Source organism: Lactuca serriola, chromosome 4 (assembly GCF_051521515.1).
Source record: "Lactuca serriola cultivar US96UC23 chromosome 4, Lser_US96UC23_V15, whole genome shotgun sequence".
Classification (NCBI taxonomy): Eukaryota; Viridiplantae; Streptophyta; class Magnoliopsida; order Asterales; family Asteraceae; genus Lactuca; species Lactuca serriola.
The window spans coordinates 287,741,930-287,753,891 of NC_136411.1; the positions used below are offsets into that span (position 1 = coordinate 287,741,930).

At 37.8% G+C, this 11,962-nt stretch overlaps 3 protein-coding genes and 1 pseudogene across 3 annotated transcripts; 3 read left to right on the forward strand and 1 right to left on the reverse strand.

Moving 5' to 3' along the window:
- Positions 1-871: 871 nt before the first annotated feature.
- LOC145100639 (phosphoglycerate mutase-like protein AT74) lies at positions 872-2,155 on the forward strand. The gene is made up of 2 exons (XM_079037831.1): positions 872-1,370; positions 1,620-2,155. Exons 1-2 carry the CDS (start codon positions 908-910, stop codon positions 2,030-2,032), a joined length of 876 nt encoding a protein of 291 aa, XP_078893957.1. The 5' UTR covers positions 872-907; the 3' UTR covers positions 2,033-2,155.
- A 356-nt stretch (positions 2,156-2,511) lies between these two features.
- Positions 2,512-3,129, forward strand: LOC145099409 (uncharacterized). Its single transcript, XM_079036989.1, has one exon. It carries the CDS (start codon positions 2,512-2,514, stop codon positions 3,127-3,129), a length of 618 nt encoding a protein of 205 aa, XP_078893115.1.
- Positions 3,130-5,923: 2,794 nt separating this feature from the next.
- On the forward strand, positions 5,924-6,538 carry LOC145099410 (secreted RxLR effector protein 161 pseudogene; annotated as a pseudogene).
- Positions 6,539-10,840: 4,302 nt separating this feature from the next.
- On the reverse strand, positions 10,841-11,726 carry LOC145100640 (putative GPI-anchored protein At3g06035). The gene is made up of 2 exons (XM_079037832.1): positions 11,607-11,726; positions 10,841-11,521 (listed from the first exon to the last, which is right to left on the reverse strand). The coding sequence occupies exons 1-2, from the start codon at positions 11,686-11,688 to the stop codon at positions 11,019-11,021; spliced, it is 585 nt and encodes a 194-aa protein (XP_078893958.1). The 5' UTR covers positions 11,689-11,726; the 3' UTR covers positions 10,841-11,018.
- Between the last annotated feature and the right edge of the window lie 236 nt (positions 11,727-11,962).

The following is an 11,962-nucleotide window of genomic DNA, read 5'->3' on the forward strand; positions in this document are numbered from 1 at the left end:
TTAGTTTTGGATTTTAAAATAGTTTAATCCTTTGACAACCTCCCACTCAAGCCGAAGAGGTGTGTTAAAGTATATTATATAGTGATTTTATTCATTAGTTTTAAATGTTTATAGTATAAGGTCTATTTTGAAAATTATTGTTTTATATATTGATTGCATGCAATACAAAGGGATTATTTCCATATTAAAACAAATGCAATTGCATGCAAGCTTCTAAAAAGCTCGCTACGGCTCAGATACGCCAAGGCTCCAAGGCTTGTACGTGCCGTCAAGCTTTATCAAAACACCGTTTTGACTTATATATGTGTATAAAAATAAATAATAGTTGAAAATACATATAAAAATATGAATTATGTACAAAATTTCCGCCTTAAGTCACGCCTTACAAACGACGTGGCTCGCCAAGGCTCGGAAAAGCTTAAGGCTTGACATTGCCGCCAAGTCACACCTTACGTTATTTAGAACCTTGATTGCACGTGATCACCAGCCCAGCTGGTTGTGATGCATCCTGGGTTATAGGCCTCGGTGGGTGAGGTCAAGAGTTCGATTTTGACTGAGCACATTTGGGGGATTTTCCTTGGATTGGCGTGGGTTCGATTCTTCGTTCCCCTTGGTGGTGAGTGGTGCCCCTCTTGGTGGCCCGCCAGACATTCCTGATCCATCGGGTCGCGTTATCTTCTATCTATTTGCATTTGCAGGTTAAAAAAAAAAACAAATGCAATTAATACCACAAAAATAATGTGAGACACTACGTTATGTCGATAAAAACATTATTATTTCTTACCTTTAGGCGTAAAATAACATGGATTTACAATGATTTCACATTTGGCATAATCGAATCATCGAATGATATCATTCGCTTCAATGTTAATTTCATCATAAAAGTTTTGATTGTTGAGATTGAAGAATGACGAAACCTGGAGTGACAGATCAAATCAAATTTCTTCCAAAGAGAATAATATTAGTCCGCCATGGCGAGAGTGAAGGTAATATCGATGGCTCCGCCTATTCCACCACCCCCGATTACAAGATCCCACTTACCAAACAAGGAATGGAACAGGCAAAGCTCGCCGGAAGCCAGATCCGAAGTGTAGTCTCTGACTCCGGCTCCACCAATAATTGGAAGGTTTACTTTTACGTATCACCTTATGCACGATCCCGATCGAGTCTACGTGAGATTGGAAGATCGTTTCCTAAGAAGAGTGTGATCGGCGTTAGAGAGGAATGTAGAATCAGAGAACAGGATTTTGGGAATTTTCAGATTACTGAGCGGATGAAGATTATTAAGGAAACAAGAGAGAGATTTGGTAGATTCTTTTATCGAATGCCTGAAGGCGAATCCGCTGCCGATGTCTACGATCGTGTTTCGAGTAAGTAATCGGATCATTCTTCTTCAGATCATGTTATATTTTCATAATGATCGTTATAATAATCACGTATAGCTATAAGATGCATCATATCTTCGTATTACGTAATCTACATTGAGAAGAAACTAACTGTTGACACTCAAAATCTTCAAGGGTTTCGTTAGTGTTATCATATATAATCTAAAAATATCATCTTTCGATGGTAGAAAACTCGCAATTATATCTTCTTATAACATGCATCAAACTATGCAGGTTTTCTCGAATCTTTATGGCGTGATATAGACATGAACAGGCTTAACCATGATCCATCTACTGATCTAAACCTCATAATCGTGTCACATGGGTTAGCTTCACGTGTGTTTCTCATGAAATGGTTCAAGTGGACAGTCGAACAGTTTGAGCACTTGAACAATCTAAACAACTGTGAGTTTCGCATACTGCAGTTGGGAGCCAAGGGCGAATACAGCTTGGCTGTTTACCATTCCGATGAAGAGATGCAAAAATGGGGATTATCACCGGAGATGATAGCTGATCAAAAATGGCGAGCCAATGCTACTAGTGGGGAGGGGAATGAGAAATGTCCATGGTACCTTGACGTGTTCTTTGATGGTCTAGGCGCCGACTCTGATGATGGTGACAATGACGATCAAAAAGTTGTTTCATGATTTTTCAGGTGATCTACTTGCAGAGAAGGTTTGGTTTTTGAGGTGTTCCATTAAGTTTTGACATTCTAGAATCTTGCAATCATTTCTTTTAAACATTCTGTCAAAAACAGTATACCCATTGAATCGATGTTAAAGTAATTCAGTGTATTTTAATTTGTTTTATGCACGATTTTTTTTTTTTTTGAGTAGAAGTAGTAGAATAATTCAAAGTTACTAAGTCCTAGTCTTTGGCTTAGTGGAGTTAGCTCCGATTTTTTCTGCAAGTTTTCTTTAAGTAGCATGGCAAAATGTACGTTGTGATTATTCCCATTTTTACTTTGAAATAAAACACAGAAGCATTTTGCCTCAATCTCCCCTACGTTTTCCTCCTGTTACATTGGGTCTTATTCCCTGAAAAGCTTGTGAAAAGCTAGCTAGTTCCAACAGTGTGGTATCAGAGCACAACCTGGTGCATGCCCAAGTATCAATCTCGTGAAGAGATGACAGGAAATTCAGGAAATAACAATGGTCAGAAAGAAGGGCAATTGACACTCCATTATCCGATGATGTCAAGAGATAATTATGCAGCTTGGGCAATCAAGATGAGAGTGTTCATGCTGGCTCAAGGAGTATGGGATGCAGTCGAGCCACGAACATCAAACACAGTTGTAGATCCAAAAAGGGACATGATGGCCTTGGCAACGATATACCAAGGTATCCCTGAGGATTTGTTGTTGTCCCTATCGGAGAAAAAGTCGGCAAAAGAGGCGTGGGATGCCTTAAAGACGATGTTTATGGGAACAGACAAAGTAAAGACAGCACGAATTCAAACTTTGAAAACAGAGTTTGAGGCGTTAAAGATGAAAGAATCAGAGGAGATAGACCAGTTTACTGTGAAAGTAAACAATATTGTGAGCACTATACGAGCATTGGGTGACACAATTGAAGAATCGTATGTAGTGAAGAAGCTATTACGAGCAGTCCCGTCCAAATTCCTTCAAATTGCATCCACCTTGGAACAATTTGGAGATCTGGAGATGATGACGGTCGAAGAAGTCGTAGGTCGTTTAAAGGCCCATGAAGAACGAATGAAAGGGCATGAAGAGAAGGATGATTGAAAGTTACTTCTAACACACCAAGAATGGTCCGAAAGATACAAGAAAAAGTCAGATGATGACTCCAAGTTCAGAGGGAATCGAGGGAACTCACGAGGAAAAGGCAGAGGTCGTGGAAGAAGTAGTAATTTCGGTGGTCGAGGTGGTCGTGGACGAGGAAATTACCACAACCAGAGAGAAGGCCAACATTGAGCAACAAGCAATCAAGAAAAAAGTAAGGTCCTGTGCTATAATTGCCAAGAACATGGGCATTATGCGGCTGAATGCAAAAATCCCAGAAAAGAAAGAACACAAGAAAACAATTTGATTCAAGATCATGTAGAGAATGAGCCTGCTCTGTTGTTGGCTTCACTTGAAATAAAGGAAGAAATAGGAGAAGTGTTCTTGAATGAAGAGAAGGTGAATCCACACCTGAAACGGAAGGGAGATGAACAACGTCAATGAAATGTGTGGTATTTGGATTCAGGGGCAAGCAATCATATGACCGGTGACAAGAGTAAATTCAAAGAATTAAACAAGATGATACAAGGTTATGTACGATTTGGCAACGAGTCCAGAGTGCGAATTGAAGGAAAGGGGTCAATTGTATTTCAATGCAAGAATGGAGATCAAAGAAAGCTTCAGGAGGTGTATTACATACCAGATTTGTGCAGCAATATAATAAGTCTTGGTCAACTATCTGAAGGAGGTGATGAGATCAAGATAAAGGAACCATTTCTATGGGTTCATGACAAGGGGGCAGATTGCTGATGAAGGTGCCTAGATCTCAGACTCGATTGTACAAGATCGAACTAGAGGAGGTGAGTTCGTCGTGTATAGTTGCTGAACTCACAAATCCAACGTGGCTATGGCACGCGAGAATGGGGCATGTCAACTTTAGAGCATTAAAGGAGATGTCAGACAAGCAGTTGGTTGAAGGAATGGCAAAGATAAATATTCCAACACAACCGTGTGAAGGATGCTTAGTGGGAAAACAGTCTAGGAAGCCCTACCCATCACATATAAATTACAGAGCATCGAAGAAGCTAGAGCTCATACATGGTGATTTGTGTGGACCTGTTACACCTCCCACACCTGCTGGCAATAAGTACTTTATGTTACTTGTTGATGACTTTAGTAGATTAATGTGGGTGTATTTGCTAGGAACCAAAGATGAAGCCTTTCAAACTTTTAAAAATTTCAAGGCAAAAGTGGAAACTGAAACAGGGGAGAAGATAAAGGTGTTAAGGACGGATTGTGGTGGTGAGTTCTTGTGTAATGAGTTCACTAGATTCTGCAATGAAAATTGCTTAGAGCGTCATTACACATCCCCATACTCTCCACAACATAATGGGGTTGTGGAGAGACGAAACCGGACGATTTTGGAGATGGTGAGGAGTAATCTGAAGACTATCAATGTACCGAAAGTATTGTGGGGAGAGGCGGTGAACCATGTGGTGTATGTCTTGAACAGGATCAACGCCAAAGCTCTCGATGACTCAACACCTTATGAGATGTGGACTGGTCGAAAACCACATGTTGGGCATCTTCGAATCTTTGGGTTTGTTGCACATATGATGATTGCAAAGAATCATCTAAATAAATTAGATGAAAGAAGTAAAAAGGTGGTACATTTGGGAATTGAGAAGGGATCAAAGGCGTATCGGTTATTGGATCCTGATACAGGGAAAATGTTTGTAAGCAGGAATGTTGTGTTTGAAGAAAATCAAACATGGACATGGGAGAAGACAACAAAGATCAGAAATGTGTCGAGCGTGACCTTCACCGTTGCTGATTTTGACTTTGCTGAGGTCAACAATGACGGTGATGAGAATTATGAAGATGGGTCTGAAAACCCAGATGAATCAAATAATTATGGGCCACCAAATGATGAAGACTGGAGTATGAATGAAGCGGAGCCCACCACTCCTAATACAGACCCACTTGAAGAACCCCTAAACTCACAATCGACGTCAAATCCTCCATCGACCCCAAATTCCCCGATAACACCAAATTCTCCAAACTCACCCGCAAATCAGTCGAGCATGGCGTCTAGTTCCACAGGTGGTGGAGCCCCGAAACGTTATCGCCTTCTCACGGACCTATATGAAAGCACAGTGTCGATAACTGCAGAAAAAATAGACCGATTGATGTTGGTCCAAGATGAAGAGGAGCCCACATCGTACCGTGAAGCAAAGAATAAACGAGAATGGGTGAAGGCGATGGAAGCAGAGATAGAATCGATAGAAAAGAACAAGACATGGAGTCTAGTCGAACTTCCAAAGGATCGACGACCGATCGGCTTGAAGTGGGTATTCAAGGTAAAGCGAGATCCAGCAGGGAAGATCATAAAGCACAAGGCAAGAGTTGTAGCAAAAGGGTATGTGCAGAAGCATAGGGTAGATTATGAAGAGGTATTTGCACCAGTAGCTAGAATAGAAATTGTTCGAGTGATTTTAGCTCTCGCCGGTGCAAATGGGTGGAAGGTCCATCATCTCAATGTGAAGTCAACATTCTTGAATGGAAAGCTGGAAGAAGAAGTGTATGTAGTACAACTAGAGGGATTTGAGAAGAAAGGTCAGTCTGGTAAGGTATACAAACTGTCAAAAGCTCTATATGGGTTGAAACAGGCGCCAAGGCCATGGAACGCCTGCCTTGATAGTTATTTGAAGGAGCTGGGATTTAAGAGATGTTTACAAGAGTATTCAGTTTATACAAGAAAAAAAAAGGAGGGAACACATTAATTGTGGGTGTGTATGTCGATGATCTCTTGGTCTCAGGAAACTGCAACTCAGATGTAAAGGAGTTCAAGCTAGAGATGAAAGCTAAGTTCGAGATGAGTGATCTTGGCTTGTTGACTTATTACTTAGGAATCGAAGTCAACCAACACAGTACAGGAATAACATTGAAACAGGAGGCTTATGCAAATAATCTCTTAAACAAGACTCGAATGTTGGATTGTAATGCCACAAGAACTCCAATAGAGCACAAGATAAAGTTGAGCAAGAATGAAGAAGGAGAACTGGTTGATCCTACTGAATACAGAAGCATTGTAGGTGCTCTAAGGTACCTAACTCACACTCGTCCCGATCTCTCGTTTTTAGTAGGGTTAGTAAGTAGATTTATGGAGAAACCAACAATCAAGCATCTCCAAGTTGTAAAAGGAATACTTAGGTACATAAAGGGTACCTTAAATTATGGCTTGACTTACACCAGAAGTGAATGTAGAGTCACCCTTATAAGGTACTCTGACAGTGATTTTGGAAAAGATATGAATGATGTGAAAAGCACAGGTGGGACAGCATTCTATATGAATGGGAATCTGGTAACATGGGGATCACAGAAGCAACGAAGTGTAGCTCTATCGTCATGTGAAGCAGAGTTTATGGCTGCAACCACAGCAGCCTGTCAAGGCATTTGGCTCCGCCTGTGACTCTCTTTGTTGATAATCGTTCAGCCTTAGATTTGATGAAGAATCCGGTTTTTCATGGGCGTAGCAAACACATAAACATAAGGTATCACTTTATTAGAGAGTGTGTTGAAAATGGGGAGATTGTGTGTGGCACAAAGCAAAAGGCTGATATTCTCACGAAGACAATGGCAAGGATCAAGCACGAAGAAATGAGGGACTTGATTGGAATAAAACCAATCACAAAACACTGAATTAAGGGGAGAATGTTAAAGTAATTCAGTGTATTTTAATTTGTTTTATGCACGTTTTTTTTTTTGAGTAGAAGTAGTAGAATAATTCAAAGTCACTAAGTCCTAGTCTTTAGCTTAGTGGAGTTAGCTCCGATTTTTTCTGCAAGTTTTCTTTAAGTAGCATGGCAAAATGTACGTTGTGATTATCCCCATTTTTACTTTGAAATAAAACACAGAAGCATTTTGCCTCAATCTCCCCTACGTTTTCCTCCTGTTACATTGGGTCTTATTCCTTGAAAAGCTTATGAAAAGCTAGCTAGTTCCAACAATCGAATCAAATACTAGTGATGTTTGTTGCTCCATCTAGTTGAAATAAAATATGATGCTTCTTGCAACAACTTTTGCTTGAACATGCTTCTACTTGTGGCTGCCATAAATTCATACTGCTTGTTTTTGTCACGATATCTTTCTTTTAATACAACTACCAATCATTGGTATCTATCTGCATCATATTTATTTTATCTGAATAAATGCTGCTTGCTAAGGTGCACAACACACCATTGTGGTTCGAGAACAAAATCTAAAAGGAGTACGTTATTAACCGAAAAAAAACAGTATAAATCCTGAAAATTTAAAGTATTTTTGGTTTTTTTTTCAGTAAAAAAATATAAATTGGAGTATTTAATGTAAAAGTGGGTGCCAAAAACACGCTTTTAGTAGAAACAATGTTTTTTTGAAGAACTTTTTATAGTAAACTGGTTTAAAAAACCAAATTTATTAATGAATTATTTTAAATAAATTATTACTTATAAATATATTTTTTAGTTATTTAAATTTATAATCGTTGATTTAAATAAATACGTGAAGTTTATCATCTTATAATCTGTATAAATTTTATTTTATTTTTTAATATAATGTTATTAATTTAATATAATTAAAGTGGAAAAGTTTAAAATTTAATGCAATTAGGGTGGAAAATTTGAAATTTGAAATAGATAATTAGTATGTTGACAAGTGGCAATATGAGACATATAATATTAAAATGAGGATGTCTAATATAATGACACTTGTCAATAGAAAAATAAATATATTTATTTATTAGAATAGGGAGAGGAGATGGGATGGGACTCATCCGCAAGGGCCATGCACACAACACTGGGATTAAGGATGTGGAAAACGAAACTTCAAATAAACAAGTTTAATTTGCTTTTCAAAAAGACTAAACTGGACAAATGGTCCCTGTGATATGCTGAAAAATGTCACATTGGTCTAAAAAAGTTTGGACTAGCACACCAGTTGTTCAAAACTTTCATTTTGTTGCGTCTTTGGTCCAATCTGTTCTGATTATTTTCAAAATGACAGATTTATTCCTGTTAATATGATTTTCTCTTTTTTTTTATTTCTTTTTCTGATTTAACAAAACAGGAAAATAAAAATAAAAATAAATCTCTCTCTCTCTCTCTCTCTCTCTCTCTCTCTAAAACAAGAAAATAAAAATAAAAATAAATCTCTCTCTCTCTCTATCTCTCTCATTGAGTTAATGTGGAGGATTGCTTTTGGTATGACAAGAAATTGCATAAATTATAGAGTGAAAGATAACAAATTCTTGTTTGTTGTTCTTGGACTAATACCCACGACCACCTTAAATCCACACACTTCCACCATTGTTAGAACAAACATCACCAACCTCCAACTTTCACCTTGGACTGTGACTAGCAGCCACCGAGGACCACCCATAGCCACCACCGAACTACTGCTAAGGAGTTCCGACAACCTGCCACCGATAGTGAGGCCACCAGGAAACCACCAAGGACCACCAGAACATCACTGCTGCCACCACCCATCTACCCTCCGGCCATCGCCGATCAACCCACCACCCAGAACCCTTTCCTTCTCTTTCCCTCTCGTCAAACCCGTCGGAACAAGAAAGTAAAAGCAACATGGCTGCCATCGCCGCCCACCGTCGCCACTGCTATGGAGTCCCGTCGGACACCATCAACCTCTTGACAACACCACCATTTTCTGCCATTGGTAAGCCACTACCACCCTCTCTCTCTCTCTCTTTTTCTCTCTCTCTCTCTCTCTCTCTCTCTCTTTTTATATTCTTGCATCGAGCCCCACTATCGATTACAACATACATGTGGCTCAATTTTCAGATCTATTTATATCGGTTTTTCAGATCATTGGTTGAAGTTTGATCAATTTCTCAGATATATTCAGCACTACCCCCATTCTCGGTTCGTTCTCGTTACTACCCTTGTTGCATCCTGTTTTGGTTTCCTTCCGGCGAGAACGAAGAGAATGGAAGGGAATTGGGTTGGGTTTGATCAATAAAGGAAGTGTGGGAGTAGAGGGTGGTGGGTAGCTGCGGTGGTGACGTGCTGGAGCAAGTTGGTCCTCGATGGTGTTGGGGTATTTCTTGGTGTCACCGGTGGTCAGGGAATAAAGCAGCAACAAGGGGAAGAAAATAAAATGAGAGAGAGAAAAGGAAGTGGTCATTTACGGAGGGAGAGAGAGAGAGAGAGAGAGAGAGAGAGAGAGAGAGAGTTTTGTCTTTTCTTTTAAATTCTTTTTATTTTTTTAACCAGTCAAATATTTAAATAAATAAATAAAATTGAAAAAGTAAAAGGTCAAGGTAAAATCATCATTATAAAAAAGTTCAAAGCAAATTATATCAAACTTGTAACAAAATGAAAAATTTGAACTTGTGGTGCTACTCCAAACTTTTTTGGACTAAAGTGATAATTTTCGGTTAACAACAGATACCATTTGTGCAGTTTTGTCATATATATATATATATATATATATATATATATATATATATATATATATATATATATATATATATATATATATATATATATATATATATATATATATATATATATATATATATATATATATATTGTTTTTTATACGGATAATTTGGTAATTTAATATTTTCTCAACTTCTATTTTACTTTTACCAAACACCTCCGATTCAATCAAGTTCTATCCAATTTTTATACCAAACGCTACCTTAAAACTTTAAAAACTAAAAACTAAATTAAAAAAAAAAAAAATAAAAAAAAAAAATAAACACTTTCAAAAAAGCTCATACAAACCCATCAAATGTTTTTTTCCCGGAAAACACTTGCCACATTCAATTTCACTTGTAGTTTTCAACCCTACTTAATTAAATTTCTATTTCACTTATAATTTTCAACCCTACTTAATTAAATGATTTATGTTGGTTGTCAACAAGCATCAGAGTGATCTGGATATGGTTAGAACGATGGCTTCATCGCCGTGACAATGAGTCGACTCATCGACATACAATGAGTCCATCACGGCTATATATATATATATATATATATATATATATATATATATATATATATATATATATATATATATATAATCAATCTAAGCATCCACCAATAGATATATCAAAAAGTCCTGTGGATCCCGAATCCGTGAGGATCCGATCCCATATGAAAAATATTTGTTAAAAAAAATCGGAGGCGAAGACTGAGTGGCCCCGTTTATATATATATATATATATATATATATATATATATATATATATATATATATATATATATATATATATATATATATATATATATAACATTTTTGTTTTAAAATAATAACTATTTTAACCCAAAAAAAAGTCCAAACAAATCTTTTAACACGATATAAAAGTATCCCAAAATAATTCGGATGCGAGGATAAGAAGGGTGAAAATTTCAAGAAAAGGGAAGGAAAATGGGAAAATTTCAAGATAGTAACCAACTATCTTAACACAAAAAAATAATTTATTTAATCCCGAACAAATCTTTCAACACAATATAAAAGTATCCCAAAATAAATCGGATGACAAGGCTGAAAATTTCAAGAAAAGGGACGGAAAATGGGAATTTTAGTAACGGAGATGCAAACCCCCTCTCGTTGAGATCCCTATCCACCGACCGCCAACTTTTTTTGTTCTATTTTTATTTTCAAACAATTTTTGTTGCCTATTTTTTATTTAATTTTCAAACGATTTTCAAACTTAAAATCGCTCGTTACATTATAACAAAGACAAAAAGTTTTTTCTTACTTAATTTAATTATTGATCCCAACATTTAAAAAAAAAAAAAAAAAAAAAAAACTATTATCCTATGTGTCACTTATTAACTCCGACTGATACCGAAAGATATGTTACTCGCAACTAGCAAGTCCCAATCACAATCTACTACCAAAAAAAAAAAAACACTCTTTCCTTTCCATTATCTACCACCACCATACACTTAACAAATTCCAAACCAAACCAACATCAAAACCAAAAAACACTGAGTTAGTTGCAACATCGAACCGACCTTCGGTGCAGCCATGTTAGCAAAAGTTCCGGCAGGAGTGTTGGTTGTGAGCACCACCACCATCCAGTCATCTTCCTTACCCAAACCGATTCCAGTGTACCTAGAATTATTAAGATAGCTAGCGTACGAAGACTGCGTGTAATTTGTGAGAACAAGCGTCGGAACCCTTTTAGGCACACAAGCCGGCAGTATAACTCCATCAGCAGTCGTGTTGGAATCAAGGTTGCATTTCTTTATGACGCTTGGATAGTCAGCGTACTGAGGTCGGGTGCTTGTGACGGTGCTTGCACCGGCCATCGTGCTGCATGGTTTCTTTTCCAACGCTTCCGCAATTTCATCTGCCACACATCCGGCATTCTCGTTCTTCGTCAATGCTGCCAAGTTTCTGGATTGCCGAAAGCTGTTAATTCCTTGAAGAAGATTGTCCTTTTCATCTGCAAATTCACAACGTCATCTTACAGAAACTATGTATACATGAGAGAGAGAGAGAGAGAGAGAGAGAGAGAGAGAGAGAGAGACCAGAAGAGATGGCTGGATTCGGTAGCAAAAGCAAGGCTTGTAGAAGCACACAGGCGTAAACAGAGACTCTTGATGACACCATTTTTGCAAAATCTTCAAATTTCTAAGTCTAAGACTAAGTGGTGTTGAGATGGTGTAATTAATGCTTTTCGAAAGGGTCTTGATGATAGAGATGAACAAGGTGGCGATGACACGTGGGCAACATGGCGTACTTTGACTGAGACGTGGCGAACATGCATGGCTGTGTTGCCCATTTATCTCTAAGCACCGATCGATAAAGCCGTTGCATGCTCATCCTCAAAGCACACCCTCACAATTACATCAACTAAAGTAAATACTTGTCACCAAGTTTGGAT

Excerpts from the sequence above, each read along its gene's own strand:
- LOC145099409 (XM_079036989.1), top strand. The coding sequence starts at position 2,512 with ATGACAGGAAATTCAGGAAATAACAATGGTCAGAAAGAAGGGCAATTG.
- LOC145100640 (XM_079037832.1), bottom strand. The coding sequence starts at position 11,688 with ATGGTGTCATCAAGAGTCTCTGTTTACGCCTGTGTGCTTCTACAAGCC. Across the intron at positions 11,522-11,606 it reads GAATCCAGCCATCTCTTCTG|ATGAAAAGGACAATCTTCTT; the intron begins GTCTCTCTCTCT and ends GTGAATTTGCAG.
- LOC145100639 (XM_079037831.1), top strand. The coding sequence starts at position 908 with ATGACGAAACCTGGAGTGACAGATCAAATCAAATTTCTTCCAAAGAGA. Across the intron at positions 1,371-1,619 it reads TGTCTACGATCGTGTTTCGA|GTTTTCTCGAATCTTTATGG; the intron begins GTAAGTAATCGG and ends CAAACTATGCAG.